Here is a 17627-nt window from a genome sequence, read left to right as displayed (position 1 = left end):
GACACGCCCGCTTCAGCTCATGACGACACGCCCGCTTCAGCTCACGACACGCCCGCTTCAGCTCACGACACGCCCGCTTCAGCTCACGACACGCCCGCTTCAGCTCATGACGACACGCCCGCTTCAGCTCACGACACGCCCGACACGCCCGCTTCAGCTCACGACGACACGCCCGCTTCAGCTCACGACGACACGCCCGCTTCAGCTCACGACGCCCCCGATTCAGCTCACGACGACACACCCGCTTCAGCTCACGACACGCCCGCTTCAGCTCACGACACGCCCGCTTCAGCTCACGACACGCCCGCTTCAGCTCACGACACGCCCTCTTCAGCTCACGACACGCCCGCTTCAGCTCACGACACGCCCGCTTCAGCTCATGACGACACGCCCGCTTCAGCTCACGACACGCCCGACACGCCCGCTTCAGCTCACGACGACACGCCCGCTTCAGCTCACGACGACACGCCCGCTTCAGCTCACGACACGCCCGCTTCAGCTCACGACACGCCCGCTTCAGCTCACGACACGCCCGCTTCAGCTCACGACACGCCCGCTTCAGCTCACGACACTCCCGCTTCAGCTCACGACACGCCCGCTTCAGCTCACGACACGCCCGCTTCAGCTCACGACACGCTCGCTTCAGCTCACGACGACACGCCCGCTTCTGCTCACGACACGCCCGCTTCAGCTCATGACGACACGCCCGCTTCTGCTCACGACACGCCCGCTTCAGCTCACGACTCACGACACGCCCGCTTCAGCTCGCGACACGCCCGCTTCAGCTCACGACGCCCCCGATTCAGCTCGCGACACGCCCGCTTCAGCTCACGACGCCCCCGATTCAGCTCACGACACGCCCGCTTCAGCTCACGACACGCCCGCTTCAGCTCACGACACGCCCGCTTCAGCTCACGACACGCCCGCTTCAGCTCACGACACGCTCGCTTCAGCTCACGACGACACACCCGCTTCAGCTCACGACACGCCCGCTTCAGCTCACGACACGCCCGCTTCAGCTCACGACACGCCCGCTTCAGCTCACGACAGGCCCGCTTCAGCTCACGACACGCCCGCCTCAGCTCACGACACGCCCGCTTCAGCTCACGACACGCCCGCTTCAGCTCACGACAGGCCCGCTTCAGCTCACGACACGCCCGCTTCAGCTCACGACACGCCCGCTTCAGCTCACGACACGCCCGCTTCAGCTCACAACTCAGTGCAAACAATAGACACAAAACTCCATTAAAAAAAACAATAGGAATTCTGAAACACATTTTTTGTTTTTGACACGTTTCACCAATCGAATACCGTCTTGCTAGCTCCACTGTTCGGGCTTTCCTTGGCAACCTCGTCGTTTCACAGACAATTCGAACTAACGTGAATTCAGAAAATACATCACGATTTGAGTGGAACTAAAGTTTTTACGGCATATGAATACATTTACGGCAGTTTAATTCAATCAAAATGATCCGTGGAGCAAGAACGCCAAAGTTGAATAGGAAAACCAGTATAAACCAGTTAAAACCACTCAAAAATCAAATATTCTGAATTCACGCCATTTTACTTGAATCGAAATGGCTTTTTTTGCAGTGCACCGTCTTTTGTTTTGTGGTAAACGACACAGATTTCTTCATGTAAAACCTCCAAACTAAACAAAATGCACAAGATTGAGCCCTGTATGATTCAAAAACACAAAAAAAGAAGAGAGAAACAAGCCGGGCTAAAGGAATCCTGGGTGGCTTTTGTCGTAGGAGGAGCTTGGTCGTTTTGGCTATGTCTGACGCGGGACACATTTTCACCGTCCCGTTTGAGGTTGACGTTGTGTATGGCAGAAAGGTCCAGGAGTTTCCCCAAAAAAACAACCACAAAAAAACATTTAAAATAGCAGCAGCAGCATGAAGAGTTCGACATTATAATCAGAGTAGAGCAATAAGAACGACAAGTAATGGCCATTTTTTCTTTTTCTTTTTTTTAGTTCAACAGACGAAACACAGTTAAGACTTGAGCGCAGAGGCCCCGCCCCCTTTTTGTTTTTTAGAAAAGAGGCGGGGCTTTAGGTCCACGTAAAGTATAGGTCCAATGGTAGAAGAGGCGGAGAACGTAGCTGAGGTTTTGTTGGCTGAAAAATTCCAAACGGGAGGTACATTTTTTGTCACTGAGAAATTTTCCAATTGGTAAATATATACAGCAAACACGCAAAAGTAAAAAAAAAAAACTTAAAAAATCTCGCGCAAATTTTGATTCGTTCCCTCCCACTTTTCCTGCAAAACCCTCAAAGGCTTCATAAGCAAGCCTTTTTTAAAAAATCACTAAAAATGATATTGGCAGGTTTCATCTGAGGTATTTCCTGGTAGTTTTCGATGCATAAGTAAGCCAAGTTAAAGTTCCCATATTATGCTTTTTTTTTGTCCATTTCGGAAAAAAACAAACAAAACAAAAAACTTCCAGACACATTAATGTTGATATTTCACATTAAAATGTATGCAGACGGGAAGAAAACTGATTCAAAAAATTCAACCCTGATTTTGGTGCATAGAAGACGGCTCGACTACTTCCTGCGCCCTCTGCTGACGACAAAGGGGAGCGCCAAGTGGTTTTTACCATTAGAAAACTCAAACCTGAAAAGCATCCCGGTTAGTTACATGCTGCGACGTCAGCTTTAGCCGTGAAATGGGTTTGGTGAGAGCGTACGGACTTCAGACGGAGCGCTAGCTAGCACGTTCGGCTAACAGACGCGAGGGTTAGCACGTTTAGCGTTCACGTTTTCAGCCACGTACAGAAAAACTGAAACGCGAACGAAACAGAAGCAGCTCAAAGGAGATTTTAGACATAGGAAAACGCAAGATTAGAAAGAAAAATAAAGCAGGTTTAGCACAATATGGGAGCTTTAAGTAATAATTAGTAGCTCCCTGGGTTAGCTTTAGGAGGGAGGAGTTGGTGATAGGAAAAGTGCTATTGACACACAGCTTATGTACAAGCGAGCACAACCAAACATCCTTTTTATCTTCAGGAAAAAAAGAAATCTTTAAACCCATTTGTTTTGTAAGAAGTCTTTGTTTCTTCAGTCACTTGAGGGAAAAGATAGAAAAACTCCCAAATTAAATCACTCAAAATGCATCAGGGAGTCTTTTGTTTGTTTTTTTTGTGTTAATTGAGAGAATCACAGGACGGCGTTGGACAGGGCCTTGGACAGGGTGTTGGTCAGGGCCTTGGACAGGGTGTTGGTCAGGGCGTTGGACAGGGCCTTGGACAGGGCGTTGGTCAGGGCGTTGGACAGGGTGTTGGTCAGGATGTTGGTCAGGGCGTTGGACAGGGCGTTGGTCAGGGCGTTGGTCAGGGCGTTGGACAGGGCGTTGGTCAGGATGTTGGTCAGGGTGTTGGACAGGGCGTTGGACAGGGCGTTGGTCAGGGCGTTGGTCAGGGCGTTGGACAGGGCGTTGGTCAGGATGTTGGTCAGGGTGTTGGACAGGGCGTTGGTCAGGGCGTTGGTCAGGGCGTTGGACAGGGCGTTGGTCAGGATGTTGGTCAGGGTGTTGGACAGGGCGTTGGTCAGGGCGTTGGACAGGGCGTTGGTCAGGATGTTGGTCAGGGCGTTGGTCAGGGCGTTGGACAGGGCGTTGGTCAGGATGTTGGTCAGGGTGTTGGACAGGGCGTTGGTCAGGGCGTTGGTCAGGGCGTTGGACAGGGCGTTGGACAGGGCGTTGGTCAGGATGTTGGTCAGGGTGTTGGACAGGGCGTTGGTCAGGGCGTTGGTCAGGGCGTTGGACAGGGCGTTGGTCAGGATGTTGGTCAGGGTGTTGGACAGGGCGTTGGTCAGGGCGTTGGTCAGGGCGTTGGACAGGGCGTTGGACAGGGCGTTGGTCAGGGCGTTGGACAGGGCGTTGGTCAGGATGTTGGTCAGGGCGTTGGACAGGGCGTTGGTCAGGATGTTGGTCAGGGTGTTGGTCAGGGCGTTGGACAGGGCATTGGTCAAGAGTGTTGGTCAGGGCCTTGGTCAGTCAAGGCCCTCCACAGTGGCTGAGTTTGAAACATTTTTGATTAGGTTTTTGTTCAGAGTTTTAAAAGGCAGGCTCCTCATTGCAGGCTCCTGGGCGCAGGCTCCTGGACGCGGGCTCCTCGGCGCCGCCTCCCTGCGCTTCGTTAAACCAGCGCAGCTTTGATTGTGAGGCGAGAGGAGACAGAAGTCACACACGTTCAATCAAGGAATCTTCTTTTGTTGATTAGGAATGATTGGCTCCTTCTTGGTCCCGGTGGAAAAGCGTCTTTTCAGTTCTGAGGAGGAAAGAGACAAAACACAAGACGGATGTTTCCCAAACGCTGAGGAGAGTCTTCAGTTCTGTTGGAGGATGAGATTTTCCAGCTCGTCGGCAGAGCGCAGCAGGAACGCGGCCGACTCCCGGTATCCGGCGATCAGCTGACGCACGGCCGTGATCTCCGGTTGGCTGAGCTGGGTGGATGCCCCGCCTCCTCCTGCTGCGCCGCCGCCGCCCCGCCCCATGAGGCTGTTGGCAGCGTGGGCGTTGGTCAGGGTGGAGGACAGGGACTTCATGCTGAGGTCAGTGGGTCCTGCAGAGGAGGGAGAATGGAGTCGTTACTAGTTACTAAGTTACATTACTCAGGGGTCATGTGACACATTCAGTTACATCATCTGGACTCTCAACGTTTCGACTCTCATCCAAGAGTCATTCTCAATCTGCAACTCCAGACTGGGAACTCAGATATTTATCCTACTCTGAGTAGGCCCTGCCCACCGGGCGGGACCTCCTGATGAAAAGGTGTTATTGGTTTCACCGGAAACTAAACCTCAGTCCTTTAATGGGCCATCAGCCTCCTATTGTCCCTGACTCTCACTCTCTCTCCTCACTGTGTAACTGGTTAGCATCTGAATTCTCTGGGTGTCGACCTCTCCAGGGATTCAAGTTCCATTATAAACAACAAGAAGGTTCAATCTTAACCCCCCGTGTCAATAAAGAAAGATGTTTTTTCTTTTTTTAACAAAGATCAGATTAGATTCTTCTCCTCACTGTCTTCAGTAGAGCAGTTAGAGGCTTTAAGATGCACGACGCTCTGTGGTCCTGAACTCCAGTGTCTTCTGTGCTGATAAAGCCTCTGGTGAAGAGGCTGTTGAGTCTCTTCTATGTACCGCTCTATACAATATAATATCAGTCATTTAAGTCATTTAAACAGTATCACTAACATGAGTTCATCGGCTCATATCTCGAGCAGGAGATTCCAAATGTCAGTGGGACGATTATGGTTTAAATAAAGGTCAATATTGAAAATGGAATTGATTAAGAAGCTGTTCAAGCTGCTGATCTGCGGGTCGAAACCTGCTCCTTCTTCAGGCCGTGTGTCACGTGTTTGCACACTCTTTTTAAACATCGATGTTGGTGTTGAAGTAAATATTTTAATGAAAACGATGAGACACATTAATTTTGATTGAAACAGATTGTAATGCACATGTAAGTTTCAGGTGTAAACGCTTTGGCTTCAGCTTATTCTCTAATATTTGTGCAGAATGTGGGCAGTGATTAGAGTCTTGAAGCGTTCTTTTGATGGACAGAATCACTTGTGACGAGATGTGTTTCCGTTCATGCACCAGCACCCTGGTCTCCTCACCGTTGGTCTGAGCAGTGGTGAGTGACACTGGGTGCGTCATGGCGCCCATGGCGGGGAAGGTGCGGTACCCGTAGCTCAGCCCGGCCCCGTTGATGTAGAGCTGGCTGTCCTGGGACGAGAAGGCAGAGGCGGCCAGAGAGTAGGCCGAGTGGGCCAGCGAGGCAGGCTCTCTCAGCCCCACGGCAGATGGCTTCTCCAGGGAGAGATCGTCCTGCAACGGGAGACAAGGGTCAGACGCTCTTTAAAACACGACCAAAAGAACTAACTCAACATGTTTGGAAAGTCGAGTCGGGTTCACATCGAGACACAATTAGATTATTCTACCAGAAACAGAATGAACTCCTTTAAAAGTCAAAGCAAACAGAAGACGCTTTTAAACACGTCCTGATGTTGATGCTGTTAAACACATGATATAATCCATACACGTTTATAAAGTCAATTTATAATCCTTCCTGCTGGTGTTACTGACGTGATATGTTTCCAGGCGCATCCTCTTGGCGGCGTTGCGGGACTCGCTCTCGCAGGCGGCGGCCAGGATGTTCTCTGCCATGGCCGAGGTCAGGTGTGGAGGGGTGGGCCGCGTCTGCAGGAGAACACAGCTCAGAAACACAGCAATGCAAGACAAGTCAGTTCTTCCCCAGCATTAAAAGGGATCGATATTGTGCAGCATTTTCATGAGTTGGCTCAGTTGTCGTGTGATTCCTGCAGGTTCGAGTGGTCCGACTCTGAGCGATACAATGTCACGTGGCCACTTTTATACCAGAAAACATGTCACTGTGAAGAGGCGGGGCTTATCTGTTCTGCAGTTTTGAACAGGATGTCAATGTTTCTGTGACTAAATATAATGATCTATGTTTGTTATTGTTGAATAAAAAGTACCTGAAAACTACTGTTGGTGTAGTTTGTACCAAAGCTACAGAAGCAAAATAACGTTATACAAAATATCTATTTGCTGCGGGATCTTGAGCAATATGAAGTATTGAGTTGAACCACTAGAGGGCAGCAACGCCATTCACATACATTTACAGCCGGGTCCAAACTTTGTTCACTGAGGGCCACATTTTGAAACTTATACAAATCAGAGGGCCACAGACAACCTGCAATGAGGAAGTGATTCGTTTGAAATTTTGCTTTTGACATAGTCTGAGCCTCCACCCCTTTGATAAGACTTGGAACATGAATATCAGGTTAGTATAACATCAAAATGCTTGAATTTTTCCAATTTTACAGTAAAAATTACTACTTTTTGTTGTTTGGACCGACTTAGCAGGAAGGTCAACAAAATCGGTCTGAGGGCCACATTTGGCCCCCGGGCCGTAGTTTGGACATGCCTGATTTACAGGAAATTAAACCTCACACGCACATTATGTATATATATACATACATACACGCATGTACTGTATATACATATTATATGTCTTTACATTTGATTGTAGAGCAATCTTTATAGTCAATTTACTCTTTAAAAAAATACAATGAAATGACAATAACGTGACAATGAAACCAATAATTCATAATAGTAATACTAACAAGCTTGACATTTTATTCAGTTTTTATTCATTGGTAAAATATCTGCACACATAGGCCAAGCATGTTTTTATCATTATTATTATTATTATTTTATCTGTGATCATTGTAGATTTTACAGACGTGTTTGGACAGTGTTGCAGTAAAATAAAATCACATTTCCTCTCACTTTACATGTGTGTGGTGTTTACAGGAAGTGGCTGGTGCACTTGTCAATACCTCCACGCCGGCTTCACTGCTGCTTGTATTAAACGCTGTTACTCTGACCGGCCTCGTTAGACCAAACTGAAATAACTGACGCGTGCTGTCTCCGTGGTTACGCCGCACGCCGCTATTTGCGCACATCGTTATTGGCTATATAATTCGATGTATGGTTTAGCAGATGGCAGGGCGTGTTGGGAAAAGTATCATGTACCTATACTTCAGATATTTACAGAGGTACAAGTAGATATCTAGGGCCGTATTTTACCCCCGGAGCCAGCATTAACGGGAGCCTTTTCCAGGGGGCGTGTCCAGGTCACTCTGTTGAAAGCGCCCCCTGTGGGTGATGTGTGTCATTTACAGGCACTGAAAGACCACGTGACTTGGCCGTACCTCCATGCCGTTCTTCTTCATGCGGCGGCAGGACTTGAGGTAGGTGCGGATGCGTTTGCGCGCCCTCTCCTGGAACTCGGGGAACTGTCGGGAGCACGACTCGATGATGGCCTGGATCTTCTCCTTGGGCTGCTTGGAGATGGGCACCATGCGATCCAGGTTCTCGTCCACGAAGAGGCGCACGAACATCTGAGGAGCACAGCGCACACACGGGATGTTCTCAATGGAGTTATGGGGTTCTGTCTGACGTTTTGGTTGAAATTGAGTTAAAAAAAATTATAAATTCTTATTCTTTGTTCAAATTTGTGCCTGTTTAGTGCGTTTTCCTATTTTTATTGTACTTTCTGAACTAGAAAATCTGAATAAATAAGAACCCCTACTAATTTAGGCCTAAAATGTGGCAAACCAAGTGTATCCAAGGAGATCTCTTTCCCACTGCGCCACATTCTAATGTAGTTTTCATTTAAAGGCGCGACACTGCAGGCGAGTAGGAACAAATCTTACATTTAAAAATATCCAATTTGAAACTTTGCGCACATAGAGGTAAGAATATATTAAATCAATCATCACGTCGTGTTTTCATATAAAATTAAAGCTTTAAAAAGGCACACATTTGGGACATATTAATCTGAAAAATGGATGGAGTAATGTTTAAATGTGTTTTGTTGATTAGAAATATGAAGAGGGGATTTTGGATATTTTGTGTTTGATTTATTTTAGCAGATAAATCAGAATTAGGATTAGACAGTACAAGATTGTAGAGGTTGGTGTGTGTCGGTGCGACTTTAGGTGAGGTAAAGATTTATACAATGTAAACGGCACATTTAAACTAGTTTCCCTCTGCAAAAGTGCTGAACGTATTCAAAGGTGCAATAACGACAATAAACGCCCAACTGAACGTGTGAAGACACGGTTTTAGTTCCGATTTAGATCTCTGAGAAGTGTCATAGTTCATGCTGATCTTTATGTCTGTGTTAGAAGTAACAAGTGGATTCCTCTACCTCTGGAGTTTGTGGAGTTGTTTAGAAGTGACACAGAGGAAGAAGAATTCAATGGATTTAGTGATTTGGGGTAAAACTGATGCTTTGCTAAACGTGTTAGCATGTTCTTTATGCTATAGTTATCTGAATAACTGTTAATATGTTACGTTAACATACCAGACACACCGTTCATTGAACGAAAGTTGAACAAAACAAAGCAGCATTGACGCAACAGCAACGTGTTGTCAACAGAGCAGCAAAGAGTCGCCTGCTACGACAAGTTACGTGAGTTTTATGATAAGGTCGGTGAGAATGGGAACAATCTAACATTTCTGTGCAAACTTTGCCCAGCAAGTTTTCCCTCATGTTTTTGAGAATATAATGTGGGGTTGAAAGCTGCAACTGCTGCTAGTGTGGTGCTGAATGGACAGCAACACATGAGGGAAGTCTGTCCCTTCAATGTGAATGTAAATCCTGGTTGTGTAAGGATTAAAAATTGGATATGAAGATGAAATCTGGCACATATTTTCAGCATTAAACTAATAAAATAATTGCTGCCTGTGGTTGTATTTGGGCTGTGGAAATAATTTAGAAAAATTATTGCATAATATTGAAAAAAAGAACTGAACTAGTTCATTTTTTGGAGCTGTGAACTTAGTTCAAAATCTTGAATTATGAACTATGAACTGAACTAGTTCATGTAGAAAGTGAACTTTCCCAACACTGCAGACACTTATCACAGTTCTGTCTGTGCCTCATGCAGCTGAAGGTGTTAGCGTTAGCATACGTCATGTAGCTGAAGGCGTTAGCGTTAGCATACGTCATGTAGCTGAAGGTGTTAGCGTTAGCATACGTCATGTAGCTGAAGGCGTTAGCGTTAGCATACGTCATGTAGCTGAAGGTGTTAGCTTTAGCATACGTCATGTAGCTGAAGGCGTTAGCGTTAGCATACGTACACCTATTCACCATGTTCTCTAATCTGTTATTATTTTAAACTGCATTTCAAGATGAAATGTCTGTTCTTGGTCTTGGATTTTATCAAACCAATTTCCCCCAAAAAATGCAACTTATACTCAAGTGCCACTTATGTATGTTTTTTTCTTCACTATTATGCATTTTTGGCTGGTGCGACTTATACTCCGGGGGATTGCATGTTGCGTCTCGCCTTAAAACAGAAATAGTTGGAGCTAAATGATGTTTCCCTGGCCCGTCTCGCTCGTGTGCAGCTCCAGCTTCTTCGACAGCAGAACGTCGACTAAAAAGGCAGATTTGGTTCACATTTTGTCACATAATCGGCCACATTTGCCTGCGACTATCCCAAAGACGCAGTATTCTTCCTCTCTCATCCAAGCCTGTAACCTTGAAATAAAACCAGTCTGGACACGTAAAGGATTATAAATGAGATATTGATTCATATTCATCTTAATAAGGCGCGTTGCTTTGGAATTGTGTGGTTTAGTGCTGCTTTACTCCTGGTTTAGAGACTGCTTTACTCCTGGTTAAGTGCTGGTTTACTCTTGGTTTACTCCTGGTTTAGAGACTGCTTTTACTCCTGATTGAGACCTCGTTTATTCCTAATTTAGTGCTGGTTTAGAGACTGCTTTACTCCTGGTTTAGTGCTGGTTTACTCCTGGTTTAGAGACTGGTTTACTCCTGGTTTACTCCTGGTTTAGTGCTGGTTTACTCCTGGTTTAGAGACTGCTTTACTCCTGGTTTAGAGACTGCTTTACTCCTGGTTTAGTGCTGGTTTACTCCTGGTTTAGAGACTGGTTTACTCGTGGTTTAGTGCTGGTTTACTCCTGCTTTACTCCTGGTTTAGTGCTGGTTTACTCCTGCTTTACTCCTGGTTTAGTGCTGGTTTACTCCTGCTTTACTCCTGGTTTAGTGCTGGTTTACTCCTGCTTTACTCCTGGTTTAGTGCTGGTTTACTCCTGCTTTACTCCTGGTTTAGTGCTGGTTTACTCCTGGTTTAGTGCTGGATTTGTTCCAATTGAGTCCAAGTTTAAACCCGTCTTTATCTTTCTTTCCTCTTTCTATACAGAACAAACAGACACTTGGCCCGCAGCCCCCTCAATCAGATCAGACTTAGCATTAGCTTTAGCATTAGCATTAGCGTTAGCCGTGTCGTCGTGGAGACACACTGCCCCCTCTGGTCCGTTTTGGACGCTCGTTTAAGTGAAGAATGCCAGAGTTAGCTCACGTTCCTCAGTGTGAATGGACCGGGATCAATAATAGTGACAGGTCCACGTTTCCAGTGGTTCTGCTTTAGGGATCTGAACAGAGCGTCGCAGGAGGAGGAGCTCACACAATGTTCTCTGCTTTCATTCTTTCATTCCTTTTCTACCGCTTGTTCCCGTTAGTGGTGGTTTTATTCTGCATACAGCCTCGCTATTTTTGCTGTGGGTTTTAGATGTTTAGTGGTGGTTGTCTTGTTTGTTCCTTCGTGTCTTTTTTCTTATTTTTATAGAACAAAAAAACAAACAGAACAAGTAGAAATAGAGCAAGGAGCAAAACGGCTGAATAAAAAGAAATAGAGAAGCCCATAAAGATAAAGGGTGATTTAGACATATGTGGTATGTATCTGTCTCAGTGTCTGAATAAGTTGTTCATTTTCAAGAACAAAGTTAAAGCCAATGTTTCCATGAAGTAAATGAAGAAAAGTGATTTCAGGAAGCTTAACCCTCGTCTCTGTCCCCGTCACATACAGCACGTCATGTTAAAGGTCATGATGTGGGGGAAAACGCTCTCTGTAATAGAAAGATGACAGATCTGTCTATTCTAATCACAACTTATTCAAAATAAGTCACATCAGAGTCTTAATGGAGGTTGCTGCCCTGGCATTAGATCTATAGGCGGCGCTAGCGTTGCAGTAGCATTTAGCCCACAGCTAACATCAGCATTCGTGGATAACTATTGACCCTAATATGTTTGTCACAATATAACAATATAAGTCCTAAAGTCTGCGGGTGAAACGACACCTGAGGTCAGTTTGTTCCGGAGCCGCCGCTGAAACCTCTCGCACTCACGTTGAAGGCCTTGAGTCTCTCGGGGTCCACTCCCTCGGCGTCGTTCATCTTGTCCGTGTCGTCGTGGTCGTCGTGGTCGTCGTCATCGTCGTCCGGCGTGGCCTGGTTGCCGTGGCGGCCCATCGTCAGGTCCTCGGCTGATAGGTCCATCTTCACGCTGCCCACACTGTTCACGTTGTCGTAGCTGCCGCCCGAGCTGTACTGAGGAGACTACGCACAAACAAACGTACAACACGTGAGTTCAAGCATATCAAGCAGAACTCTCCAGGGGATTCCTCTCAAAACTAAATGTATTACTGACAATTCAATTTGGTATTTTAAACCTGAGAATGGGGAAAAAGAAGGAAATTGTATTGTAACTGCTGAATCAAATCAAATCAAATCAATTTATTTTTGTAAGGCCCAAAATCACAACAACAGTCGCCTCTGAGGGCCAAACTGAAGAATCCCGCCTAAGGCCCAAAGTCACTGGGATAGGCTCCAGTCACCCACATCACAATGGAGGACCTCAAAATCTCATATTTGGAAAGAATTCTGAGAAAAAAAATGTATCACGGTATTTTATAAAACCGTCAAAGTGCACGTTATTCAAAGACTATTCTGCAGATCATCTTCCACCGCCACGTTCCATTTGATTTGGTAAAACTCCAACAATGGAATCGATAGATGGAAATCTGTTGCACCAACAATATAAAAAAGAGCCAAGGAGATGGATGATGAGGACTGGACTGAAATAACGTTTAGAACAAACACAGCCAGACTGACTTTGTTCTGTCATGTGCTCTTTGTCTTGTTCTGTTTAGTTTGTTCTGATTTATCATTTTAAAAAGTGCACAGACGTGTTCTGGAGGACACATTTTGATTTATTGATTGAAATAAAACTGCTTTACAAATGCAAGGCAGATGAGTTAACTTGGAACCTTTCAGACCAACTTGGAACAGTCCAGAAAAAGCAATAATATCTCCATGGAGACAAGCAAGTTGGCCGACACCCAGCCAGAAATGTTATGCAATGCTTTTAAGGGGTTTGAAAAAATCATTTCAATACATTATTATATTGACGGTGATGTTTTGTTTTATAGGACGTGTTTTTTAAGATTTAAACCTTCTGTTCGATGTTCAAGCTCTTGGGTTTCAGCTTTATTGTGAAAGATACAGTCATATTCTTTTAATAGCTACACATGGTTACATCCCTCTGTGATGTCATCAATATGCGACATGCACAAGACAATTTACACTGAACTGATATCATTTTCTGACAGTTTGAAGAGTCATTCAACAAAATAAGGGTGTGATATTACGGTTTGTCAAATCATGAAACCTGTTGCGTACCGTACTTTCCCCCACACTTTGAAGCCTGCGGCTCATACAAATCTAATGCATCTCATTTATAGATTTTAACTGGCTAATGGCCACCGGAGGGCACTTTAGCAGGAAGTGCAAGCGTTTTACAGACTGTAGAAGAAGACGTCAGTGGCGGCGCTGTCCAAGCGAGTTCTTAGCATCTAATTTCTCGATTTTGATTGGCTAACGGAAGCTAACGCATCATGTTTTCTGTATTTTAAGCTCCAAATCGCTATGTTTAATGACAATAACGCAGCGAATCCAGACCCCCGGTTCAAAAGACAACCGTATCTCTACTGTGTACTATATTTATGTGTAAATAACTTATATTACAGCGTGGGCACCTGCGGCTTATTGACAGGTACATGTACAATTGAGTTTTTCATTGTACATTTAGTTGACACGGCTTTCATTCAGGAGCGCTGTATAGCCCGAAAAGTACAGTAATTTATATGAATTTTGGCTCTTGTTTTCAGTCTGGTTGCTAGGTAACAGATGTGGAATTATCACTATGTTATATCTGCTGCTCATGTTCAACCAGGAACCATTTTAAACTTTTTAAACCACAAAAATGGTAAAACTGGGGACAAATAAGCAAAATGTAAAAGTAAAATTTGAAATATAATTGTGTTCACTACATTTGAGTAGTCTAACCTGTCATATGACGAGCAAGAGCAGATGGAAATGTCTGCAAAGGTTTGTTGTCTTCTTCTTCAGTTGTTGCGTTACTTTTAATGACGGCCGGCAGCAAGATGCATTTACCGCCATTCATTTCATTCTTTAGACTTTATTCTTTTTAAAGTATGTGTTTTTTCTACTTTTAATGCTTCTTCTTCTTGTTGTTCTTGTTCTTGTTCTTCTTCTTCTGTGTTTTATGGCGGTTGGCAGCACACTGAAAAGGTGCATTTTTTTGCGGCAGAAGTTCCTTTGGCTTTGACTGTTCAAAGCCAAAGGAACTTCTGTCTTCTTGAGATTTGTGCGATGTTTTCCGTGACCAACAGCATCTGCCAACCGCCATGAAACACCGAAGAAGAAGAAGAAGAACATGGAACAACAAATATGTCACGTGTCTGAAACCCACGAACCCCATGTTCAGTGAGAATGCTAATGCTAACTGTCGCGCATCATTTTTGTTGTTGTTGTTGTTGTTGTTGTTTTATGGCGGTTGGCATCCAATTGTTGCATTACCGCCAGACTTTATTCCTCAGACTTTTCGTAGTACTCAGACTGTCGTAGTCCGTAAAAGAACTCCTTCCATTGCTTTGGTGTTACAAAGCCCATGAGGTCATGATATGTCTTTGTGACTAGAATAGTTGTTGTTGTTTCAGAGACCAACGGGAGATGGCGGAGGAGAGTGGATCGGCGATCGAAGACGTTCTGGACGGCGTGGAGGAGCAGCCTTTTCTGGCTGCACGTGCCCGGAAACGTAAAAAGTCCCTTAGCTCGTCCGAGGGTTCTGGGAATGAGCAGCAGGATGAGGCTGAAGCTATTGATATCCGGGGTGAGAGCAGAGACTGTAAGGTGATCATAAAGCTTGCACAAGATAGTGCATCCTTTAAGGAGTGGAATTCAGTGGCATTGTCAAAGAGCCTAACTGTAGCTGTGGGAGTGATCAAGAGTGCGAGTGTCCTTAGAGATGGCTCGCTGCTGGTCGTGTGCAAGGACGCGGCTCAGCAACGGAAGGCGATTGGAACTAAACGTCTGGGTGGAAAGGACATTCTTGTGTCTGATGCTGAAAGAAACACGGTCAGAGGAGTTATCGTAGGTGTCCCTACGGCGACGTCTGTGGATGAAGTTAAGGAGAATTTGACTGGAGCTACGGTGGTGGACGCTAGGCGGTTGAAGGTGACCCGGTCTGGGGTAAGATGTGACAGCTTGTCGGTAATGGTAACACTTGAAGGGAGGTGCCTGCCTAGTAAGGTGTTCATTGGGTTCATGTGCCATGACGTTAGGCCATATGTTCCACCGCCCCTGCGTTGCTTTAAGTGCCAGCGCTTTGGGCATATTGCAGCGGTCTGTAGAGGGAGGCAAAGATGTGGTAAATGTGCAGGAGATCACGAGTATGGGAAGTGTGACGTGGGAGCAAAACTGAAGTGCTGTAACTGTGGGGAAGAACATAGCTCTGCCTACGGGGGATGCAGGTTTAGCAAAAGAGCTGCTGAGGTGCATAAAATAAAGGTCTCTCAAGGTATATCCTATGCAGATGCAGTCAAGAAAGTTTCAAGTAACGAGTTTAGAGTAAATACAGAGAGAGGAGCCAGCGCTGCTCCCAGCCAGGGCGAAATGAGAAAGGCCAGCGTGGCTCCCAAGAAGTGTGAAGGTTTCAAGAGTGGAGGTCCCAAGTGTGCAGGTTCCAGAATTAATGAGAATACCCTGGTTGTGGATAGAGAGGATTTTGTACTCTTTATGGTGGATGTTGTAAACTGTGCTGCTCAGACTCAAAGTAGAACTGAAAGGATCAGGATCATTGCTAAAGCTGCAGGGAGATTCCTTGGAACAAAGGAGCTTGATTGGGCAGATATAGAAAACAGGCTAAAGGCGCTAAATGGGAGTCGGAGTGATGGGGGTCTGCTTTTGGAGAGTCAGAGTGATCAGAGTGACGAGATGGGAGTGGGGGTGGTCTCCTGTCCTCGCCCAGTCTCGTAGACGCACGGCTACCAAGCAGCGACATCAGTGGAAATATTAAAGCCTATAGAATGAAGCCTAAAGAATAAAGCTGTACGGTGGAAGCGCCGAACGTCAAAGAAGGAGAGGAAGATGAAGAAGAGTCTCCCTGGAATAAAGCCGGTTGTTGTTGTCGTTTTATGGCGGTTGGCATCCAATTGTTGTTGTTGTTGTTGTTGTTGTTGTTGTTGTTGTTTTATGGCGGTTGGCATCCAAGTGTTGCATTACCGCCAGACTTTATTCCTCAGACTTTTCGTAGTCCTCAGACTGTCGTAGTCCGTAAAAGTACTCCTTCCATTGCTTTGGTGTTACAAAGCCCATGAGGTCATGATATGTCTTTGTGACTAGAATAGTTGTTGTTGTTTCAGAGACCAACCGGCTTTATTCCAGGGAGACTCATCTTCATCTTCCTCTCCTTCTTTGACGTTCGGTGCTTCCACCGTACAGCTTTATTCTTTAGGCTTAATATTTCCACTGATGTCGCTGCTTGGTAGCCGTGCGTCTACGAGACTGGACGGGGACAGTCTCTGAAACAACAACAACTATTCTAGTCACAAAGACATATCATGACCTCATGGGCTTTGTAACACCAAAGCAATGGAAGGAGTACTTTTACGGACTACGACAGTCTGAGGACTACGAAAAGTCTGAGGAATAAAGTCTGGCGGTAATGCAACAATTGGATGCCAACCGCCATAAAACAACAACAACAACAACAACAACAACCGGCTTTATTCCAGGGAGACTCTTCTTCATCTTCCTCTCCTTCTTTGACGTTCGGTGCTTCCACCGTACAGCTTTATTCTTTAGGCTTCATTCCATAGGCTTTAATATTTCCACTGATGTCGCCGCTTGGTAGCCGTGCGTCTACGAGACTGGGCGAGGACAGGAGACCACCCCCACCCCCATCTCGTCACTCTGATCACTCTGACTCCCCAAAAGCAGACCCCCATCTCTCTGTATTTACTCTAAACTCGTTACTTGAAACTGTCTTGACTGCATCTGCATAGGATATACCTTGAGAGACCTTTATTTTATGCACCTCAGCAGCTCTTTTGCTAAACCTGCATCCCCCGTAGGCAGAGCTATGTTCTTCCCCACAGTTACAGCACTTCAGTTTTGCTCCCACGTCACACTTCCCATACTCGTGATCTCCTGCACATTCACCACATCTTTGCCTCCCTCTACAGACCGCTGCAATATGCCCAAAGCGCTGGCACTTAAAGCAACGCAGGGGCGGTGGAACATATGGCCTAACGTCATGGCACATGAACCCAATGAACACCTTACTAGGCAGGCACCTCCCTTCAAGTGTTACCATTACCGACAAGCTGTCACATCTTACCCCAGACCGGGTCACCTTCAACCGCCTAGCGTCCACCACCGTAGCTCCAGTCAAATTCTCCTTAACTTTTTGTGTAAGCGCATACAGTAGGTAGTTCCGGCAACATTCTATAATCACCATAGCAACAGGTAAATAAATGAACTGCTGTTAGGGGGGGGCAAGCTTCAACTGAAACTGAGATAACTGATTCCTCGGACAGCAAACGGCTTTTCATATTCACTAATTGGCTATTGCGGTTTGTGGGACGGCGGTACAAAGCGATTAAACGACTCGGAGACGTGTGCTGCACAGTTTGATCGCACTCTTCTGCTCTGCTGCAAGTCACCACCACTAGATGTTCACCGGTGTAAAAAAAAAACAACCAGGAAGAGAAATCAGTCCCACTTTCAGGCCGTCGAAATCTCAGCTCTACACATCCAATTAAAGTCAAGGACAGAGACAGAATAATGTCCTGAGCCGCCTGAGCGAGTGTCTTTCTTTGTATCGCTGCGTTTAAACACTGAATAGGCTTTTGTTATAACAAGC

General features: G+C 45.8%; 1 protein-coding gene across 1 annotated transcript in view; it reads right to left on the bottom strand.

Annotated features, from left to right (window-relative positions):
• Positions 1-4216: 4216 nt before the first annotated feature.
• Positions 4217-17627, bottom strand: part of LOC140362641 (nucleolar protein 4-like) — a 244557-nt gene continuing 231146 nt past the window's right edge. The window contains exons 8-12 of the mRNA XM_072448783.1: positions 11750-11959; positions 7744-7932; positions 6092-6205; positions 5623-5833; positions 4217-4569 (exon numbers count right to left, since the gene is read on the bottom strand). Coding sequence (XP_072304884.1) covers positions 4334-4569; positions 5623-5833; positions 6092-6205; positions 7744-7932; positions 11750-11959 — 960 coding nt within the window. The 3' untranslated portion in view covers positions 4217-4333. The remainder of the gene's footprint in view (positions 4570-5622; positions 5834-6091; positions 6206-7743; positions 7933-11749; positions 11960-17627) is intronic.

This window comes from Eucyclogobius newberryi, unplaced genomic scaffold (assembly GCF_026437365.1).
Source record: "Eucyclogobius newberryi isolate DKJ021-1_F unplaced genomic scaffold, fEucNew1.0.hap1 SCAF_17, whole genome shotgun sequence".
NCBI lineage: Eukaryota > Metazoa > Chordata > Actinopteri > Gobiiformes > Gobiidae > Eucyclogobius > Eucyclogobius newberryi.
This window is presented reverse-complemented; position numbering and strand designations above follow the sequence as displayed.